Genomic DNA, 22168 nt, shown 5'->3' on the forward strand with positions numbered 1-22168 from the left:
CAATATTAAATGTAAGGGTTGATCTGATAGGCAGCCTTCAGGCGCGAGCAGAGACTGGCACGGGGATTGCTGCGAATCAGGGAGCACTAGGACAAGTCACCTGTGTAGGTTTTCCCATCATTATTTCATGAAATGATAATACTAATGAATGTGATATAAATAATGCCCAAGCTAGTATGATTGCTGGGCACACTAGGTAGGATGAGCACCACACAGCAAGTTTGGAAACATGCAACATTTGTACAAGAAACTGTCCTGGGGGTGGGGGTGTGAAATGGCTCGTGGAACTGAGAGTATGGAGCATTTTAGCTCCAGGTCTCTGGTTTGACTCCAGATCAGTACTATTCAAAATCTGAATGTCATGACAGTTGTCTCGGGGCCTGAGTCTGGGGTGCTCCAGAGAACACCAACACAACTGACTCTCTGGGCTTGTCTGCACTGCAGCATGTGTAGACAGACCCCAGCTAGTTGTGATCTAGCTAGTGTGGACAACAATAGTAGTGAAGCCGCAGCAGCAGCACAGGCCACTCAAACATGTACCCCGGATCCTGGGTCGGAGGGGTTAGCCCGTACAGTTGCCCATGCTGCTGCTGCTTCACTGGGATTGTTACTTGAGCTGACTTTGATCTAGCTGTGTCTACACATGCTGCAGTGTAGACACATCCCGTGTTTGCCAGCTGCAGCAGAGAGGCCAAGGAGTGGGTGGGTGTGTCTACTCAGTTCCCCTCTCATGGGAGAACCAGGCTGCCCTGGTCTGGGAGATGCAGGCTGGCAGTGTACCTGCTCTGGATAAAGAGAGGATTCCGGGCTCCAGAATTGGCTGGCTTGCTGCATGGGGCAGTTATTGACCGGAGCTACTGTACCGCTGCCTGCAGTGACTCAGAAACGTGAGCACCAACCTCAGAGCAGACTGGCAGGAACCAGGTCAAACCCCCGCCCTGGCTGTGAGTTCCAACCAATTATCACTGGTAAACCCCCCAAGCACCATAACAGCCAGAACGTGGAGTCACAGGCAGGCCCCTTGGGTACCCTGATCTGTCGCACCAGCCAGGGGAGCCTGCCTTGTGATGGATGGGCCCTTACACCACCAATCACAGCAATATTCAGGTTACTCCCAGACCCAAAGGACCAGTCACTTACCCCAGGTCAATTGCACCTTAGATCTCACACCAAAGACAAGGCTGGGAGCCAATCCTGCAATGAGCGACATCCGGGTTTATGACGAGGAGAAGGAAAGAAGGGAGCTAGTTATGAGGTTAAAGCAGGTAAACATGAATAGGAAAAGGAAACCAGAGTGTTATTGACGAGGTTAAAGCAAGTAAACATAGGGACACAATGGGTTGCAATCTTAAGTTTCAAAAGGTAATAAAAAGTTCTCTGCCTGGCAAGCTCTAGCTGTCCTTTGGGGGAACCCAGGCTAGGCAGCTGGGGAATCTCTCGCTTATGCCTAGAAACACTTTGCTCCCCAGAGTCCCCCTGAAAACCAGCCTTGTGACTTCCAGGGCTCTAAGAGCAGCTGTCCTGTTCGGGACTGGTCCGTCCCAGGTGTTGCTGGCGCTGCAATCTCCTACTAAGGGGGTAGCCATTCTAAGACCAGTCAGGGACTAGTGGAGCTGGGTGCCATTCTGGGATTCCCCAAGCTTCCCACAGGTGTAGGAATCTCTAGGGGCTCTGGGTCCCTTGACTGCAAGATGTCTCCAGGGTGCACTGAGTCTGGCATGCGGGGTGCAGGAAAGGGCCCCAAAGTTCCTAGAAGACCTGGTTGTTCTAGGACAGAGCCTGCTGTCTGCGCGGTGCCCAGGGCCCCCTGGGGCATTGCCCAGGACTGGCAGCAGTTTTATTGTTGCATGTGAAATCTGGTGGTGAGCGATAATCTATACAAACTGGATCTGTGGGCGGAAGGAGCACTTAGCCGCTGGTTCGTTAGCTCTGCAGGGAGAGGTTAATGATTTCCCCAGGGCGGGGAGTGCCCGCACTGAGGGAATTGCTGCTGCTTGGCATTTGTTTCAGAACTACCTTGTTCTTGGCTTTGTGAAGCAAAGGAGTAAATCGGCAAACTTCCCTGGGAGACTCGCCTCTCGCAGGTGGTTGCTCATCCTCCTCTGAGAGCAGGACACCTTCCGGCCCAGCCTCTGCTTCCCCTCTGCCCCTGCTGCCCAAAGAGAGAGCGGAAGAGCAGCAGGGCACTCCAGGGCTCTCCAGCATTGCCTGGGGCTGGTGCACCGGGGACCCAAGTGGAAAAGGAGGCTGTTCACACACATGCTCACTGGAAAAGCTGCGAAAGGACATAGCGCCTCGGACAGAGGGATGTGTGTGTATGTGTGCAGACAGGTGTGTGTCCTATCCTGATTGTAATACACAGTGTAGGACTCAGGGGTGCGTGATGGAGGCAGGTGATACACAGACAGTCCCCCCCGAGCACACGCCTGTCCTCATGGGGTCAGGAAAAAGAAGGAAAGTCAGCGAAAGCCTTTGAAATGTCAGGTATGAATTAGAGCTTTCACTGGGACAACAGCTCGTCCTCGCTTTGCCTTTGGCTGCAGAGAGCTTGTATCAGGAGAGCCCCGGTGGACAGGATGCTAGATGAGATTGAAGGTGGTGCTAACTGCCCTGGTTGGGAAAAGAGAGAACCTAGTGCAGCTGGGCTGGAGCCACGTTAAACACAGGCCCAGCCCACGGTCTGATGAGCTCCGAGACCTGGCAAACTTGCACCAGCCCCTAGCACAGTCATAGAATCATAGACTATCAGGGTTGGAAGGGTCCTCAAGAGGTATCTAGTCCAACCCCCTGCTCAAAGCAGGACCAACACCAACTAAATCATCCCAGCCAGGGCTTTGTCAAGCCTGACCTTAAAAACCTCTAAGGAAGGAGATTCCACCACCTCCCTAGGTAACCCATTCCAGTTCTTCACCACCCTCCTAGTGAAATAGTTTTTCCTAATATCCAACCTAAACCCCCCCCACTGCAACTTGAGACCATTGCTCCTTGTTCTGTCATCGGGTACCACTGAGAACAGTCTAGATCCATCCTCTTTGGAACCCCCTTTCAGGTAGTTGAAAGCAGCTATCAAATCCCCCCTCATTCTTCTCTTCTGCAGACTAAACAATCCCAGTTCCCTCAGCCTCTCCTCATAAGTCATGTGCTCCAGCCCCCTAATCATTTTTGTTGCCCTCCGCTGGACTCTTTCCAATTTTTCCACATCCTTCTTGTAGTGTGGGGCCCAAAACTGGACACTGTACTCCAGAGGAGGCCTCACCAATGTCGAATAGAGGGGAATGATCACATCCCTCGATCTGCTGGCAATGCCCCTACTTATACAGCCCAAAATGCCATTAGCCTTCTTGGCAACAAGGGCACATTGTGACTCATATCCAGCTTCTCGTCCACCGTAACCCCTAGGTCCTTTTCTGCAGAACTGCTGCCCAGCCATTCGGTCCCTAGTCTGTAGCAGTGCATGGGATTCTTCTGTCCTAAGTGCAGGACTCTGCACTTGTCCTTGTTGAACCTCATCAGGTTTCTTTCGGCCCAGTCCTCTAATTTGTCTAGGTCCCTCTGGATCCTATCCCTACCCTCCAGCGTATCAACCACTCCTCCCAGTTTAGTGCCCACTCCTCCCAGTCACAAGCAGCAGCTTCCTCCAGGTCCCAGGGGTGCTCAGCCCCCTGCTTCACCCCAGGCCCCACTCCCACCCACCCCTTCTCCCGAGCCCCACCCCCACCCTGCCTCTTCCCGCCCAGTTGTTTGAGACAGGGGGCTCCCAGCAGACTCGCCCAGCTGTGTGCCCCAAGGAGAGAGGATTTCTTAGTGGCTGCAGGCTGCTAAGGGGCCAGCTGTGCCCTTTTCCAAGCAATGCCTCATCCCGGGCCGTCCTGGAGCACTGCTGTGCCCAGGGAATGTGGCACCGGCTGGCCCACGAGTGCTGGGTCCTGGCTCAGAGCCGGCCAGCAGCAGCAGCAGCAGCAGCAGCAGCAAGCGACCTCAGTGCTGCCTGCTCTCTTGCTGTGGTCCCAGGTCTCACTCCATGGGGTGTTTGTCTCAAAACCCAGCTCTGAGCTGTAGTTCCCTGAGAACCTCACCTTCCCCGGGGGAAAGAGCCCGGGGCTGGCCCTGCCGGCTGCAGAACTGGGGGCGGCCGAGGCTCAGACACCGGAAGGTGAAGAACAAACCTGACAAAGATCATTTGCAAAGATCCCATGTTTTTCTGGGGCCTGGCTCACGGTGCTGCAGGGGGGTGGGAACACGGCGCCCCACAGCAAGAGGAGCAGCAGGCAGCAGGGGGCTGGGATCTGGGAGCCCCGAGTGAGTGGCCTGTGGCCAGCCCAAGGCAGGCTGTAAGCGCAGGCCGGGCGGGGCTGAGCCTTGGGCAATCAGCAGATGAACAGGGGCCGGCACTTCCCCTTCGCTTTTTGTTCCTGTGGCGCAGGAGGGGCAGGAGCTGCCAGACGAGTGTGTCTGGTTTCACTGCCTGCTTCTCCCTGCTGCAGCCTGGCCCCGGTGCTCGGAGAGCCGGGCCCAGCTCCGCCGGATCTCCGGGAGGCTGAGCCAAGCCATGGCGGGTGCTCGGGTGCCATGGAGGGTAAGGACAGTGCCTGTTGGTCACAGGCTCTGGCTGAGCCCATCTGTGTCTGGAACCTGTGCCGGGTGCCCGTAGCCAGCCTGTGCCAAGCCGGCCTGGCCTGGCCTTGTGCACTGCCAGTGCCTCGTCCCCACCACCCCTGTGTTTGCAGCTCTGCGAGTGAGGCTGCCATGCCCAGGGCTCTCAGAGCTAGCTGCTCCTGGCACTCCGCGGGGACCCGGCAGAGCTGATTCGGGCGGACCTGCCACGCGACGTAGGGGGCTCCACTCGCAAGCAGCCCAAGCCCTATGGCGAGGTGGGGCTCATGGGACAGACTGGGGCTGGTGGGAAGCCCTGGGTTCTCCAGAGGGCACCCAGGCCACGCAGGCTGCCAGCAGCGGTCCCTGGCCTGCGCCTGGTTCTGAGGTGAGGGGGCGTGTGGGCGGTCCAGGCCTGGATGCCGTCCTGCCATCGTTTGCCCCTCCTCCGTGGCACTGCTCCGTGCCTCACGCTGGCCTGAGAGCCCCCGGCAGGGACGGGGCTGGGGGGCCCGGCCCGGCTGTAAGCAGGATAATAAAGCAGCATGGCCCCTCGTTCTGTGGGTCGCTGGTCGGGGCTGGAAGGACGGTGCCCAGTGCTGCCGGCCTGGGCAGCAGACGGGAGACCTCCCCCGGCACCAGCAGAGGGCAGCACGCCCCAGTCCAGGGCTGGAAGAGCTGCGGCCTGACCCAGCCCCTTGTGGGCAATGACCCAGCAACGGGGCTGAATCGACATATTGGGGGATTAGAAATAGAGAGAGACCTCGGTACGCGCCCCCCGGGACACTGGGGGATGTTCCTGACTCCCCTTGGCGCAGGGCCCCCCGGGACACTGGGGGATGTTCCTGACTCCCCTTGGCGCAGGGCCCCCCGGGACACTGGGGGATGTTCCTAACTCCCCTGGCACAGGGCCCCCCGGGACACTGGGGGATGTTCCTAACTCCCCTTGGTGCAGGGCCCCCCGGGACACTGGGGGATGTTCCTGACTCCCTGTGGTGCACTGACCTGGGGGATGTTCCTGACTCCCCTTGGCGCAGGGCCCCCCGGGACACTGGGGGATGTTCCTGACTCCCCTTGGCTTATCGTTTCCCCCTTTTGTCCTGTCTTTCCCTGGCAGATGCTTGGGACGGACACTGAGGAGCTGAGGGTGATGCCCTCGGAGGAGGAGAAGGTGGCAGGGGGCGATGCCTGCCCGGCCACCGAAGGGGCAGCAGAGAGGGCGTTGAAGGAGGCTGTCCCACTGGAGGAGAAGGTGGTGATTGCGGCCGAGCGTGTGGAGGAGCAGCCTGGCTCCAGCCCGGCCTTTGTGATCCCGGAGCTGCGGCTGGACTGCACGGCGGACGGCCCGACGGACGAGGAGGACGAGGAGGAGGACGAGGACGAGGAGGACAGCGACCAGCACTATCAGGAGAGGAGCGAGGGGAAGCGCTGCAGCATGATTGAGCCGTCGAGCTGCGAGCCGACCTACACCCTGACGGTGCAGGGCTCCCTGCGGCGCCGCACGCACAGCGAGGGCAGCCTGCTGCAGGAGACCAAGGGCCACTGCTTCACCTCCGACACCACCCTCAACTGCCTGGACATCCAGGGCCCCCAGGCCCGCTGGGCACTGCCCTCACCCAGGACCCTCAAGAAGGAGCTCGCCAAGAACGGGGGCTCCATCCACCAGCTCGGCCTCCTCTTCTCTGGTCACAGGAAGGTACGTGAGCCAGAGCCCCCCGCTCCCTCCCCATGCCGGGGCTGCTCTCCCTCGCGGTGGGGAGGAGCCGGGGGTGCCCTCCCTGGCTGGGATGTCCTGCTGTCAGGAGGGCTGAGCTCCTCTCCCCCATGGAGGGGTCCCTCTGCACCCCAGGGGATACAGGCCTGGAGCCAGAGAGAGAATGGGGGAGGCCGGACTAATCCCTTCCTCATCTGCATGGCCCTGGGCTGATCAGTCCCTGGCCGCGGGGGTTGTGGGGGGCACAGCTGGGGAGGTTGGCATGGGGCCCGAGCACTGAGGCTTCGCCCGCCGGGCTGACAGGCCTGTGTCCCTGCAACCCAGGCGCTGGGGGGTGCCGTGTGCCCGCCCGCCCGCCAGTCCTCACCCTGTGCCCAGCCTGCCCATGGAGGACAAGGCACTCGGTGAGCCTGAGTGCCCGGCCCCAGCCCAGCGGTCTCCAGAGCCCAGGCACTGTAGGACCCGCCGCCAGCATCCCCAAACTCCCACCCCCACTGCAGGGCGGAGGTGCCCTGCTACGCTCCAAGCCGCAGCGTGGCAGATGGCAGCCCGACGGCGGTGGGGTGGGCGGGCGGCATTCATGGGGCTGCTGTGCCTCTCCTCCAGATTGGGCTGGTTGGGGGGGTGCTTTTGGTGCCCCCTCCAGGCAGCCCAGTGCAAGTTCTGCCCCAATGTCCAGCCCTGGGCTCATCCGACCCAGCCCCTCCGCCCCCAGCATCAGTGCTACCGGCGCCTCTGCAAGGCAGGTGGGGATCCCCTCCGAGCTCCGGGAAAGCAGAGACTCCAGCCTGGAGCCCCAGCTCCCCAGCAGATGGATGGTGCCTGGCCCGGGGGAGCTGAGCCCTCGCCCCACGGGGACGGGCGACCCTGCCAGTGATGTCATTGTCTGGCTCCTCTGGCAGCCCCGTCTGATCCCCGTCCCTCGACAGCTTCCTCCGCAGCCGGATGTTTAATGTTCAGTCCTGTGCTCACACAGCGAACGTGCCTGGGGGAGGTGCCCCTGGCAGCCCCCCGGCTGCACCCACCCAGGACTTCCTGCTCTGTTGCAGGGGCAGGCAGAGCCCTGCCACTGTGCCCTGCAGAGACCTGGGCAGGAGCTGGGCCCTGTGCAGGGGACACATCACCATCATATGGGTCACATCACAAAATCCAGGGGGTGGGGGTGGGGCCGAGGGGTTCGGAGTGTGGGAGGGGCTCAGGGCTGCAGCAGTGGTTGGGGTGCGGCGGGGCTGAGGGCTCTGGCTGGGGGTGCAGGCTCTGGCGGGGGCTGGGGATGAGGGGTTCAGGGTGTTGGAGGGGGCTCAGGGCGGGGCAGAGGGTTCGGGTCTGGGGGGCGGGGATGAGGGATTGGGGGGTTGGAGGGGGCTGAGGGCGGGGCAGAGGGCTGGGGGGCGGCGGGGCCGAGGGCTCTGGCTGGGGGTGCAGGCTCTGGCGGGGGCTGGGGATGAGGGGTTCAGGGTGTTGGAGGGGGCTCAGGGCGGGGCAGAGGGTTCGGGTCTGGGGGGCGGGGATGAGGGGGTTGGGGTGTTGGAGGGGGCTGAGGGCGGGGCAGAGGGTTCGGGTCTGGGGGGCGGGGATGAGGGGGTTGGGAGGTTGGAGGGGGCTGAGGGTTGGAGTGCGGCGGGGCTGAGGGCTCTGCCTGGGGGTGCAGGCTCTGGCGGGGGCTGGGGATGAGGGGTTGGGGGGTTGGAGGGGGCTGAGGGCGGGGCAGAGGGCTGGGGGGCGGCGGGGCTGAGGGCTCTGGCTGGGGGTGCAGGCTCTGGCGGGGGCTGGGGATGAGGGGTTCAGGGGGTTGGAGGGGGCTCAGGGCGGGGCAGAGGGTTCGGGTCTGGGGGGCGTGGATGAGGGGGTTGGGGGGTTGGAGGGGGCTGAGGGCGGGGCAGAGGGTTCGGGTCTGGGGGGCGGGGATGAGGGGGTTGGGGGGTTGGAGGGGGCTGAGGGCGGGGCAGAGGGGTCGGGTCTGGGGGGCGGGGATGAGGGGGTTGGGAGGTTGGAGGGGGCTGAGGTTTGGGGTGCGGCGGGGCTGAGGGCTCTGGCTGGGGGTGCAGGCTCTGGCGGGGGCTGGGGATGAGGAGTTCAGGGTGTTGGAGGGGGCTCAGGGCGGGGCAGAGGGTTCGGGTCTGGGGGGCGGGATGAGGGGGTTGGGGGGTTGGAGGGGGCTGAGGGCGGGGCAGAGGGCTGGGGGGCGGCGGGGCTGAGGGCTCTGGCTGGGGGTGCAGGCTCTGGGGTGGGGCTGGGGATGAGGGGTTCAGGGGGTTGGAGGGGGCTCAGGGCGGGGCAGAGGGTTCGGGTCTGGGGGGCGGGGATGAGGGGGTTGGGGTGTTGGAGGGGGCTGAGGGCGGGGCAGAGGGTTCGGGTCTGGGGGGCGGGGATGAGGGGGTTGGGAGGTTGGAGGGGGCTGAGGGTTGGAGTGCGGCGGGGCTGAGGGCTCTGCCTGGGGGTGCAGGCTCTGGCGGGGGCTGGGGATGAGGGGTTGGGGGGTTGGAGGGGGCTGAGGGCGGGGCAGAGGGCTGGGGGGCGGCGGGGCTGAGGGCTCTGGCTGGGGGTGCAGGCTCTGGCGGGGGCTGGGGATGAGGGGTTCAGGGGGTTGGAGGGGGCTCAGGGCGGGGCAGAGGGTTCGGGTCTGGGGGGCGTGGATGAGGGGGTTGGGGGGTTGGAGGGGGCTGAGGGCGGGGCAGAGGGTTCGGGTCTGGGGGGCGGGGATGAGGGGGTTGGGGGGTTGGAGGGGGCTGAGGGCGGGGCAGAGGGTTCGGGTCTGGGGGGCGGGGATGAGGGGGTTGGGGGGGTGGGGGGGGCTGAGGTTTGGGGTGCGGCGGGGCTGAGGGCTCTGGCTGGGGGTGCAGGCTCTGGCGGGGGCTGGGGATGAGGAGTTCAGGGTGTTGGAGGGGGCTCAGGGCGGGGCAGAGGGTTCGGGTCTGGGGGGCGTGGATGAGGGGGTTGGGGGGTTGGAGGGGGCTGAGGGCGGGGCAGAGGGTTCGGGTCTGGGGGGCGGGATGAGGGGGTTGGGGGGTTGGAGGGGGCTGAGGGCGGGGCAGAGGGTTCGGGTCTGGGGGGCGGGGATGAGGGGGTTGGGAGGTTGGAGGGGGCTGAGGGTTGGGGTGCGGCGGGGCTGAGGGCTCTGGCTGGGGGTGCAGGCTCTGGCGGGGGCTGGGGATGAGGAGTTCAGGGTGTTGGAGGGGGCTCAGGGCGGGGCAGAGGGTTCGGGTCTGGGGGGCGGGATGAGGGGGTTGGGGGGTTGGAGGGGGCTGAGGGCGGGGCAGAGGGCTGGGGGGCGGCGGGGCTGAGGGCTCTGGCTGGGGGTGCAGGCTCTGGCGGGGGCTGGGGATGAGGGGTTCAGGGTGTTGGAGGGGGCTCAGGGCGGGGCAGAGGGTTCGGGTCTGGGGGGCGGGGATGAGGGATTGGGGGGTTGGAGGGGGCTGAGGGCGGGGCAGAGGGCTGGGGGGCGGCGGGGCTGAGGGCTCTGGCTGGGGGTGCAGGCTCTGGCGGGGGCTGGGGATGAGGGGTTCAGGGTGTTGGAGGGGGCTCAGGGCGGGGCAGAGGGTTCGGGTCTGGGGGGCGGGATGAGGGGGTTGGGGGGTTGGAGGGGGCTGAGGGCGGGGCAGAGGGCTGGGGGGCGGCGGGGCTGAGGGCTCTGGCTGGGGGTGCAGGCTCTGGGGTGGGGCTGGGGATGAGGGGTTCAGGGGGTTGGAGGGGGCTCAGGGCGGGGCAGAGGGTTCGGGTCTGGGGGGGCGGGGATGAGGGGTTGGGGGGTTGGAGGGGGCTGAGGGCGGGGCAGAGGGCTGGGGTGCAGCAGGGCTGAGGGCTCTGCCTGGGGGCGCAGGCTCTGGGGTGGGGCTGGGGATGAGGGGTTCAGGGTGTTGGAGGGGGCTGAGGGCTCTGCCTGGGGGTGCAGGCTCTGGCGGGGGCTGGGGATGAGGGGTTCGGGGTACAGAACTCGCCGCAGCAGCCCGGGGCAGGGGAGCGGCGCCTCCCCCCGGCCACGGCAGCTCCAAGGCAGCGCCGCGCTGGGGCCCTGAGCCCTGCAGCTGGGCAGCTTAGAGGGAACTTCGCCTGGTGCCAAAGCACCTCCTGGGGTGGAGCCTTTCGGCCCCCCCCGTTCCCGGGCTCTCATCCTGCACCGAGCCCCACCCTCGGTGGGGGCCATCAGTGTGTTGCCATGGCCACGAGGGTGATGTCAGCAATATCTTATGACTTCACTGCTAGATGAGTAGAAGGAAAGAGCCTGTCAAACAATCCTCCCTATTGCCCCAGATAGAAGAGTGGTCGGGAGTGAGGGGCACCGGCAGAGCTGTGTGGGGAGCGCAGGGCCGGGCTAGCAGGGGCTGCGGGTCGGGAGTGAGGGGCACCGGCAGAGCTGGGGCGGGGCAGGGCTAGGCTAGCAGGGGCTGCGGGTCGGGAGTGAGGGGCACCGGCAGAGCTGGGGCGGGGCAGGGCTGGGCTAGCAGGGGCTGCGGGTCGGGAGTGAGGGGCACTGGCAGAGCTGTGTGGGGAGCGCAGGGCCGGGCTAGCAGGGGCTGCGGGTCGGGAGTGAGGGGCACCGGCAGAGCTGGGGCGGGGCAGGGCTGGGCTAGCAGGGGCTGCGGGTCGGGAGTGAGGGGCACCGGCAGAGCTGGGAGGGGGGAGCGCAGGGCCGGGCTAGCAGGGGCTGCGGGTCGGGAGTGAGGGGCGCTGGCTGAGCTGGGACTGGGGAGCACAGGGCCGGGCTAGCAAGGGCTGCGGGTCGGGAGTGAGGGGCACCGGCAGAGCTGGGGCGGGGCAGGGCTGGGCTAGCAGGGGCTGCGGGTCGGGAGTGAGGGGCACCGGTAGAGCTGGGGCGGGGCAGGGCTGGGCTAGCAGGGGCTGCGGGTTGGGATTGAGGGGCGCTGGCTGAGCTGGGACTGGGGAGCGCAGGGCCGGGCTAGCAGGGGCTGCGGGTCGGGAGTGAGGGGCACCGGCAGAGCTGGGGCGGGGCAGGGCTGGGCTAGCAGGGGCTGCGGGTCGGGAGTGAGGGGCACCGGCAGAGCTGGGGCGGGGCAGGGCTGGGCTAGCAGGGGCTGCGGGTCGGGAGTGAGGGGCACCGGCAGAGCTGGGGCGGGGCAGGGCTGGGCTAGCAGGGGCTGCGGGTCGGGAGTGAGGGGCACCGGCAGAGCTGGGAGGGGGGAGCGCAGGACCGGGCTAGCAGGGGCTGCGGGTCGGGAGTGAGGGGCACCGGCAGAGCTGGGCCGAGGCAGGGCTAGCCTAGCAGGGGCTGCGGGTCGGGAGTGAGGGGCACCGGCAGAGCTGGGAGGGGGGAGCGCAGGGCCGGGCTAGCAGGGGCTGCGGGTCGGGAGTGAGGGGCGCTGGCTGAGCTGGGACTGGGGAGCACAGGGCCGGGCTAGCAAGGGCTGCGGGTCGGGAGTGAGGGGCACCGGCAGAGCTGGGGCGGGGCAGGGCTGGGCTAGCAGGGGCTGCGGGTCGGGAGTGAGGGGCACCGGCAGAGCTGGGGCGGGGCAGGGCTGGGCTAGCAGGGGCTGCGGGTTGGGATTGAGGGGCGCTGGCTGAGCTGGGACTGGGGAGCGCAGGGCCGGGCTAGCAGGGGCTGCGGGTCGGGAGTGAGGGGCACCGGCAGAGCTGGGGCGGGGCAGGGCTGGGCTAGCAGGGGCTGCGGGTCGGGAGTGAGGGGCACCGGCAGAGCTGGGGCGGGGCAGGGCTGGGCTAGCAGGGGCTGCGGGTCGGGAGTGAGGGGCACCGGCAGAGCTGGGGCGGGGCAGGGCTGGGCTAGCAGGGGCTGCGGGTCGGGAGTGAGGGGCACCGGCAGAGCTGGGAGGGGGGAGCGCAGGACCGGGCTAGCAGGGGCTGCGGGTCGGGAGTGAGGGGCACCGGCAGAGCTGGGGCGGGGCAGGGCTAGGCTAGCAGGGGCTGCGGGTCGGGAGTGAGGGGCACCGGCAGAGCTGGGGCGGGGCAGGGCTGGGCTAGCAGGGGCTGCGGGTCGGGAGTGAGGGGCACCGGCAGAGCTAGATTGGAGCGCTTGCCCTGCGCCCACCGGAGTGGAGTGCGGCAGCTGCTGTGTGCTGTGTTCTGTTGCACAACAAATACTGACAGGAAAGAACCTGCCCTTGGCCAAGCTTTGTGCAGGGGCTGGCGGCCCTTCGCGGCGCTGCCCTGGGGGCACGTCCCGCTGGGAGCTGCCAGCGGGTGACTCACTCCGGTTACTCCCCAGAGGGTTAGTGCTCCAGCTCTCCTGGGGCCCTGTCAGCGTGGGCCTGCCTGGGAACAGCCCTGGCGCTGCCCTGCCCAGCGGGCAGTGGGGCGGGGTCCCAGGCCTGCAGCGCTCGGCGCCTGGGGCTGGCAGGCAGCTGGGCTGGGGCAGGGCCGTGCTCTCGGGGGGCTCTGCAGCCATGGAGACTCTCAGGCCAGAGGGTGAGCCTGGGGCTGGGCGCCGCGGGGGTTCAGGAGACGCAGCCTGTCCCAGGTGCCCCCTTCGCCCGCCAGCCCAGGAGCGGCTCTGCCCGGAGCCGCCCTAGGGCGCTGGGGGAGGAATCTGGCAGGCGGGGTGGGGCCCAGCTGTGCTGAGCGAGGTGCCAGCTGCCCGCAGGAGATGCGCTGGCGCCGCGCGGTGAGAGCCTGCAGGGAGCCAGCCTGCGGCCAGCTTGAGTCTGCTGCCCCCTTCTGGGCGAAATGAGGAGTGCTCCTCAGACAGGCCATGGGCCTGTGGCTCCAGGGATGGGGTCTGGGCTCCTGGAGCAGGAGGGGCCACCAGTGAGCCCAGCACGACCGTGGCCCCCGGCACTGCTCGACCTGGGGGTTTGTTACAAGGTCCACCCTTGCCTGAGAGCCGCAGCCTGTCCAAATGGGCAGGGCCCTGCTGTCACGTGCCTGAGCCGAGCTGCAGCTGCGACACAGCTGGCTGCCGGAAATGGGCTCCCTGGGCAGTTCCCAGGCTGAGCCGAGCTGCAGCTGCGACACAGCTGGCTGCCGGAAATGGGCTCCCTGGGCAGTTCCCAGGCTGAGCCGAGCTGCAGCTGGGACACAGCTGGCGGCAGGAAATGGGCTCCCTGGGCAGTCACCAGGCCACTGCTGCTATTGCAGGGCAGGATCTTCCAGCCTGGCTCACGCAGTTGCTCTGGTCGCTGTCATCCCGTTGTTTCCAGCCCAGCGCCCCCGTTCTGTGTATGCCGGGGAGATCAGCGTGGCTCCGACGCCACCTGCTCTACTGGGGGGCAGGCGGGAATCCCAGGCCAGCCCCAGCAGGGGTCTCCGGTGAAGTTGCTAGGAGCAGTGCAGAGGGGAGAGCCGGGGCTCAGCCTGGTGACTGGCTCCTCATGAGCGGCTGGACCCGAGCGCCCCATGAATGGGCTGTGACTGGACAGTCTCGCGCTGGTGCTGTGGCCTGAACCCCCTGCTGCCCACCCACCACCCCATGCTCAGAAGAGCTGCAATGGGCTGTGGGGAACAAACCCCGGCCCGGTGCTCAAGGCCCTGCCTCTGACGGGCCACTCAGGAGACCCGCTGGGTCTGGGTCTGGGTCAGAGACCCCCGTCCTGCTTGCTCAATGCGAGGGCGCCCACTAGTGGGCAACTGTGCTGATCCGCAACGGCCTCCTGGTTGGGGGCTATTTCCCAGGGTCTCCCCCTTGCAGCGCTTGGGTCGGGTGGGGCCTATGGCACATCGGGGCAGTGAGCCCTGTGCGTTAGCCAAGTGATCCCCACAGCTTAGAGGGGGAGACTCAGACAAAATAAGAAATAAAAACCCAGAGAGCGGGGGCGGGGGCACCATAACACCTTCTCCCCACAGCTGCTGCTCCTAGGGCACGACAGTCCCCCCTCCCCGCCGCACCGTTGATCTGTTTCTCACGGCTCACGCCGTGCTGTGGGTGCACGTGGCAAGGTGAGCGCTGCCTGCCCCCCCGCCGCGCTCGCAGCCCTGCAGGATCTCTGCCCCGGCTGCCCAGGCGGCAGCGGTGCACAGGCCTCAGCAGCAGCTGCTGCAGACTGGTCAGTGCCCCTGTGCTCTGCCCCCACAGCTCCTTTGACCCCAGAAGATTGGCTCTGGGTGCGTCTGGAGGCAGGGGTCAAGGTGGCCACTGGATCTTTCGGTGACTCAGTCAACCGGGCCGGGCAGCCTTTCTGCTGGCTCCGCCCACTCTGCCTCAGTAGCTGCGTGACAAGGGGGAGAGAGGGGTGAGGGGGGCAGGATGGCCGTGGCACCCCAAGGCACGCTCATGAGCCTGAGGGTGGCACTCCTTGCCCGGCCCAGATTCCCTGGCATGCCTGTTTATTTCATGGGTCAGTGCCAGCAGACAGGAAAGGAAACTGCCCCACTCAGAGCATCTGTCCTTTCTCACCCTCTGATTCCAGCAGCAGCCCAGTCACCCTGCAGACCCCAGCCCAGGGCCCCTGCCCCGATCTGACACCCGCCCGCTGGTTCCTGGGGGGGCTGAGGGAGGTCGTGGGGGTGCAGGCCAGGGAGCAGTAATGTAGTCGAGGGGAAATGCGGGGAAAGGGAGTCTGCCCACTTCTCATTTGGGGACACTGGAGTCATGCTTGGGGTACTTTACTCCCACTTCCTATCGCTGACCCTCCTGGGGACAGTGCAGGGCCTGGGGAACAGCCCCTCACCCCTCCAGCTGCTAACCGCCCCACAGCCCCAGGCCGGCGTTCCCTGCCCCTGGGCTGGCGTTCCCTGCCCCCGGGCCGCCCCACAGCCCCAGGCCGGCGTTCCCTGCCCCCGGGCCGGCGTTCCCTGCCCCCGGGCCGCCCCACAGCCCCAGGCTGGCGTTCCCTGCCCCTGGGCCGGCGTTCCCTGCCCCCGGGCCGCCCCACAGCCCCAGGCTGGCGTTCCCTGCCCCCAGGCCGGCGTTCCCTGCCTGCAGGCCGCCCCACAGCCCCAGGCCGGCGTTCCCTGCCCCCGGGCCGGCGTTCCCTGCCCCCGGGCCGCCCCACAGCCCCAGGCCGGCGTTCCCTGCTCCCAGGCCTCCCGGCTGCCTCCCAGGCCGGCGTTCCCTGCCCCCGGGCCGGCGTTCCCTGCCCCCAGGCTGGCGTTCCCTGCCCCCAGGCTGCCCCACAGCCCCAGGCCAGCGTTCCCTGCCCCCGGGCCGGCGTTCCCTGCCCCCGGGCCGCCCCACAGCCCCAGGCTGGCGTTCCCTGCCCCCGGGCCGGCGTTACCTGTCCCCGGGCTGCCCCACAGCCCCAGGCCGGCGTTCCCTGCCCCCAGGCCGGCGTTCCCTGCCCCCGGGCCGGCGTTCCCTGCCCCCAGGCCGGCGTTCCCTGCCCCCAGGCTGCCCCACAGCCCCAGGCCAGCGTTCCCTGCCCCCGGGCCGGCGTTCCCTGTCCCCGGGCCGCCCCACAGCCCCGGGCCGGCGTTCCCTGCCCCCAGGCCGGCGTTCCCCGCCCCCAGGCCGGCATTCCCTGCCCCCGGGCCTCCCGGCTGCCTCCCAGGAGACCATCAGTGGCTCTGGCCAGCTCCCCGAGCTCTGAGCTTGCTGCACACAGAGATACAGCAGGGTGGATGAGGCCCATCTCCAGCCAGGGGCATTGGCAGGAGACGGTCACTGCTGCCATGCCACCGGGGAAGCCACTCTTCCTATGGAAGCTGAAGCACACTGTGGTTCCTAACAGGGATGAATTGCTGTGAGGGGCTGACCGAGCCTGGGGCTCAGCCCTGAATGCTGCCGCTGGAGGTGGGCACACTCCCCGTCTGAGGGGCAGGCGTGCAGGAGAAGAGGGAAGAGAGACACCCAGGGCCCTTGTAGCAGCTTGTTTGGGGGTATCTCCTGCCCGCTGCTGAGGGGTTTAACAGGGACTAGAAAACCCCATGTGACCTGCCTACGGAGTGCCCTCTAGTGGTGGTTCTAATTATAATACTACTAAGAACAGGAAATGCCTCTTGGACTGCGCTACCCAGAATGCCCCACAGGGGGTGGGTGGGGTGCCCCGGCTGCACATTGCTACCAGACACCTCCAGGTGTTTTCTTCCCCAAACTCCCAAAGTTCCCTGTCTGCACAGTGTGCACAGGTCCTTTTAATCCTTCTGTGTCTGGTGCCGCAGAGCTCTGTCGCACCCCTGCCTGCCTGGTGCTGCATTCAGAGGTGGTGGTTGTAAGGCCCCATGGTAGGTGGGAGCGGTGGGACGGCTGGGGCTGAGGTTAGGCTGCTGTCTGCCTTTTGTCTCCATGCGGAAGTGGAGGCTTTGCCGACAATGGAAGGAAACGTTCCCAGGGCTGCAAGTCGCCTGGGTTGCAGTCCCTCGCCAGGGCCGTGGTATTGGAGGGCTGCATTGTTTGGGGCTGATAAGCTCCGGAAGCCCAAGCTTAGAATGGAAGGAAGTCCCGGGGCTGCTGGGCTGTGGAGCATGTTCCCACGGTAGGGCCAGGCTGCCGGGAATCCTGGAAAGCGCGCACTAGTCCTGCGTGGTGCTGCGGCTCCGCGAGCAGCCAGCCCGCACTGCCCCTGGCACAGCCCTCCGGCCCAAGCCGTGCTGTCTGTCAGGGCGGACGCGGGCGTGGCTGAGGTTTGCAGTGTGCTGCAGGCAGTGCTGGAGCTGTGGGCACCGACGGGCGGGAGACGGACAGCCTGCCCGCTGGGCATTGCCTCCCTCTGGCCCTGAGGCCACGTTTCCCCGGTGGCAAGTACTGCTGGGGCTGCCTTTGTGGGTGCCCAGGCCGAGGCAGCTGGATCCTGGTAGGAGGAGGTCGGGGCTTCTGCAAAGCGAGCCGCCAGAACCCGGGGCAGGTCTGTTCACATGGCCGGGAGGAGCTGAATCCGGCTCAGAGACCGAGACAACTGGCAGGGCTCAGTGGGCCAGACGCAGGGCAGCAGGGTTGCCAACCCTCCAGGATTGGCCTGGCGTCTCCCAGAATCAGCATCGACCTCCCGGTGACTGTTGAAAGCAATCAGGAGACTTTCCCAGGATATTTTAAGAAACATCATGTTGGGGGGAAAATCTCCCGGAATAGCTTCAGTCAGAGTTGGCAACCCTACGCAGGGGTCCACTGGGGGAGGCCAGCTCCCTGTCCTGCCTCTTCTGCCCACAGCCCCACCCAGGCCCCGCCCTCTCCCCCACTTGGCCCCCCTGCCGCCACCTGCCCAGTCCCTCCTCTCCTCCTCCTCCCCTGCGAGCTCCCCCCATCCGCCATGTCCCTCCACCCCCACAGGGTGGGGGAAGTGAGGAGCGACGTGGGTAGGGGGGTCTCGCAGGAACGGGGTGGAGGGGAGGAGGGAAAAGGTGAGTGGGGGGGGTTCTCGCAGGGACGGGGAGGAGGGACACGGTGAGCGGCGGGGACCTCCGGCGTGGGGGGTGGAGTGGAGGAGAGGAGGGACACGGCGAGTGGGGGGTGGAGTGGAGGAGAGGAGGGACACGGCGAGTGGGGGGTGGAGTGGGGGAGAGGCGGGACGGCTGGCGGTGGGGTCCTCGGGGAAAGGGTGGAGCGGGGATGGGACGAGGCGGAGCGCAGGCCAGGCATAGCCCAATGGAGGCTTGGCCTCCCCTGGCCTGTTATACCCACCACCCAAGCGCAGGGACGCTGCTCTGAAGCTGCTCCAAGATTTCTAGGAAATGCCAGGCCAGGTGCCCCCGGTTGAGTGTTCACTGGGTGGGGAGGGGCTGCACTGCCCCTTGGGAGCATGGGCTTCCCTGTGGCTTTCCCGGGTCTGCATCGCGAGACCCTCCCTGGTTCCCAGACTGCCCCTTGGGAAGAGGAGCCCCATGGCCCTCCCTGTAGCATGGATTGAGAGCTGCTTCCCCGCAGGGCATGCGGATTCCTGTGCTGTCATCTCTGACTTCGTTATCAGTGTGTCCAGCCCCCGGCCATCCCCCTCGCCCTGTTAGATAGCGGCTCGTTAGCTTTGCCTGGCCTCTGCCACTTGCCCCATGTTCCAAGGTTTATTAAAAGTCGCCTCCAGCGATTGGCAGGCAGCTGTTGGTGGGTCCTGCTTAGGCCCCGTCTGGGCACACGCCGGCCGAGCGGGACGGCTGCACATTGGTGCTCTGCGCCAAGCTGACGTGCTGAGGGGAGAAAGGCAAAGCCAGCTCCCTGGGAAAGCCCAGCTGATCTTCAGAGAGATCCCCAGGACTTCCAGGGCCCCGAGTGACAGGAGCTCCTGCCGAGGCTGCTGACCCTCGCCAGCGTGTGGAGGCTGGGGCTTGCCCGAGGTCTGGCTTGGCTGACACCTCCAAGCTCTGCCAGCAGCTGGACCTGCCTCACCTGATGCAGCTGCAGGCTCCCCAGGCCCATCTGTGCCCCTGCCTCAAGCTGGGCTGCTGCTGCCCAGGCTTTGCATGGGAAGAGCTAAGTAACCAGGACCTGGCCTGGGGCTGAATGGATTTCGCTGGGGAGGAGCCTGCCGCCATGGGGAACCAGGCCCCTTCGATGTATGTGCCTCACTTTGAACACATGGGCCATTGCTTCAGTCTCAGGCAACGGTCCCAGGCAGGAGAGAGCCCCGCTCGGCTCCCCGAGCCCAGAGGAGTCGGCAGAGCTGGCAGGTCCTTGTAAACGGAGCCCGTTTGCTCAGGAGTCAGAGACGCTGACCACAGAGCCCACCCTGAGCAGTGCGCGTGTTGAGAGCGGAGGTGGCCGTGACTCTCTGCCTGTCCGGGGTGAGCGGGATGGTGTGCATTACCCAGAGCAGGGGTTCTGGGGCAGGAGTTCGTTTCCATTGCAAGCCCCCCCGCCACGCAGAAATAGCCGAGCCGGAACAGGGTGCAGTGGTGCGTTCTCCGGGGTGCCTGCTTTGAAATCGCAGGATTTCTACGATTGGATCCCTTAGACGAGTGCCTGCGCAGCTGGGACCCTTCAGATAGAGACACGTACCAGGCCCCAGGCCTGCTTCTGTTGGCAGCAGTTTTACCACTGACTCCGAGGGGAGCAGGATTGGGCCTCAGTGTGCTTATTCCAAGGCTAATTTAAACACATGTGGTTTCCAGAGGCTGCTGCTCTTCCCTTTACCTCAGAGAGAGAGAGCAGCACCCAGGGGCGGCTCTAGGCCCCAACAACAGGACGGTTGTTGGGGGTGTGTGTGTGGCAGAGGCCGGTTGTGTGGGGGATTTCATTGCGGGGGGGGAGGCAGAGGCCTGTTATGGTGCGGGGGTGGGGCAGAGATCTGTTGTGGTGGGGGGTGTCAGGAGGCCTGTTGTGGTGCGGGGGTGGGGCAGAGGCCTGTTGTGGTGGGGGGTGTCAGGAGGCCTGTTGTGGTGCGGGGGTGGGGCAGAGGCCTGTTGTGGTGCGCGGTGTCAGGAGGCCTGTTGTGGTGGGGGGTGTCAGGAGGCCAGTTGTGATGTGGGGGTGGGGCAGAGGCCTGTTGTGGGGGGGGTGTCAGGAGGCCTGTTGTGGTGCGGGGGTGGGGCAGAGGCCTGTTGTGGTGGGGGGTGTCAGGAGGCCTGTTGTGGTGCGGGGGTGGGGCAGAGGCCTGTTGTGGGGGGAGGTGTCAGGAGGCCTGTTGTGGTGCGGGGGTGGGGCAGAGGCCTGTTGTGGGGGGGGGGTGTCAGGAGGCCTGTTGTGGTGTGGGGGTGGGGCAGAGGCCTGTTGTGGGGGGTGTCAGGAGGCCTGTTGTGGTGCGGGGGTGGGGCAGAGGCCTGTTGTGGGGGGTGTGTGTGTCAGGAGGCCTGTTGTGGTGCGGGGGTGGGGCAGAGGCCTGTTGTGGGGAGGGGTGTCAGGAGGCCTGTTGTGGTGCGGGGGCGGGGCAGAGGCTTGTTGTGGGGGGGTGTCAGGAGGCCTGTTTTGCGGGGGCGGGGCAGAGGCCTGTGGTGCAGGGGGGAGTGGGGGACTCTCTGATGTGTTGTCCCTCCAGTGGCTGGCAGGGGCTGCTGCCATTCTTTGCTGCATGGTTGCCCCTCCCCAGACCAGTCAGTGGGGGCAGAGGGGCTGGTATCCCCAGCCCTGCTCCACCTCCACCCTCTGGGCGCTCCCTGCCAGCCAGCGGCGCTTACGGGCAGCCCCTTCCCAGCATGGTGGAAAGGCCTGTGGAGGAACAGGGATGAAGCTGGCCGGGGCTGGGCCGGGACTGACCCTGAGAGCGTGACCAGATGAGCTGTGCTTTGCACCGGCCCGGAGGATGCTGGAGCTGGCAGGGACCCTCTCACTGTGCCTGGGACAGCCGTTGCCCCAGGCAGCCTGCACTGTTTGACCTCGCCCCAGTCCGAGGAGATGGCCCTTGGCCCAACAGCCTTCGGGGCTGGCCAGGGATCTGCACAGAACTCATGCTCACCTCCCCATGCTCACACGGTCTCTGCTTCCCCCTGCCTGGCTAGAGGAGCCTCTGTCCCTGGACCACAGGCCCCAAAAGCCTTGTCAGTGGGAGCGGGAGGCAGGCGGTGCCACTCGGGGGCGCAGGCACACACTGGCACCAGGATGCAGACAGTGTTTTTGTATTTCCCCCTGCAGCTCAGCGGAACAGACAACGAGTGCAGCTGTGAGGATGGGGACGAGGCCTCCTGCAAGAAAAGGAGCAAAAACTTGTAAGTGGCACGCGAGGGCCGGGTCAGAGCGTTGTCCCACCTGTGCTGTGTGGCTGCACTGCCCCCAGGATGCCACTCAGGTCTTAGGCTGTGATTGGGAAGGGAGGCTGGTCTGTCTGTGTTTGAAATAACGAGGCTGTGCTCTGTCCGGGCTGGGTCGCTGGTGGGCCGGACAGAGCTCTGTGCAGCTGAATGACCATCGCTTCCTTGCCCTCGGTAACGCGGTGGGAAGGGAGTGGGAAGGACAGAACGCAGTAAGATCTCCCTTTAGATTCGTAGCTAAAGGCTGACTATCCTTGAAGGAAACTGGCCCTCCCCCAGGGCGTGTAGGGGAGTGCATACTGGAGGCAGCGTGCAGGGCCAGTAGCAAACAGCTAGGGTAAGAATGGAAGATGTTAGGGGCTCGTTTCTTTCTTGATGGGTTTCTCACAGGCTCTCTTGCTGCTGGGGCCCCTGGAACACAGGATTCCCTGGGCTGCGGCAGGGAAGCGGAGGTCAGAAAAAGGACATTTAGAGTGAGTGAAACTTGAGCTGGGGCCTCCTTCCTGCTGGCCCCATGCAGGGTGAGGAGCAAGGAAGCTTGCAGCTGCTGCTGTTTACTATCCCAGGAAGGAGCCGGGCCTGTAAGAACTGCTAAGGACTCCCAGCAGTGAATTCTCTGACTGAACAGAAGAATGAGGCCAGCGAGGGAAGCTAACCAGGCTGGTCCTTTCTAACTGCTCAGATTTGGTCTGTGCTGACCTTTGGCTGCGTCTAAAACTGAAACCCAAACCCACCCCCTCCCCCCACCCACACACCTACCTTTCAGGTTTGCAGCCATGCTGCAAGCCGAGCTGTAAGTGTTACACGACACACAAGTGTGCCCTGAGTGTGCACCCTTGCACAGAAACGTGGGTTACGGATCTAGTTCTTACATGTGCAGACAGAGGGCCGTGGGAAAAGAAGCCTAGGAAGCACCTATGGTCACCACCGTTACAGGTTTGCTTTGGGAAAACTGCCTTGCATTTGAAAAGCAAAGGTGTGACCAGATGCACATTATAACAACAGCCTGGCAAATGGGCTCTGTCCTCCTTAACCATCCCTTGGGGCAGCCACAGAAACCTGGGGGCGAGGGGGGAGGTATTATTGTCCTACAAAAATAGGTGCCAAGTGTGGTGTGGATGGAAAGCTACTGTGTAAACAGCCACAGGTGGAGCAGTTATCGGCCTGGTACATCGGGTGGCTGACGCAGCCGTAAGGGATCACTTCATAATGGGCAGTGCTCTTATCCCAGAGGTGCCCAGGAGGTGGGGAAGCATCAACAGCCACCGGACACTCCTTCCTCCCCTGCAGGCTTGCCCCTTGGCTAGTTGTGCAGCGTGGTTTAAATAGAGCAGTACATGGGAGTGCCACCAGGGGGCAATGTTGCCACGTGGGGGTGCAAGCAGGCACTGCAGTGGAAGGGTTCAG

At 65.5% G+C, this 22168-nt stretch overlaps 1 protein-coding gene across 12 annotated transcripts in view; it reads left to right on the forward strand.

Annotated features, from left to right (window-relative positions):
* RGS3 (regulator of G protein signaling 3) overlaps positions 1-22168 on the forward strand; it is a 210852-nt gene that overhangs the window by 180353 nt on the left and 8331 nt on the right. For 10 of the 12 annotated variants that reach the window (XM_044992123.1, XM_044992121.1, XM_044992120.1 and 7 more), the window contains 2 exons: positions 5711-6289; positions 20646-20719. In XM_044992123.1, the coding sequence (XP_044848058.1) occupies positions 5711-6289; positions 20646-20719 (653 nt within the window). Of the gene's footprint in view, positions 1-5710; positions 6290-20645; positions 20720-20784; positions 21235-21301 lie in introns of those variants that run through there. The other 2 variants (XM_044992132.1, XM_044992135.1) reach the window with 2 other exon arrangements.

Source organism: Mauremys mutica, chromosome 18 (assembly GCF_020497125.1).
Source record: "Mauremys mutica isolate MM-2020 ecotype Southern chromosome 18, ASM2049712v1, whole genome shotgun sequence".
Taxonomy (NCBI): Eukaryota; Metazoa; Chordata; order Testudines; family Geoemydidae; genus Mauremys; species Mauremys mutica.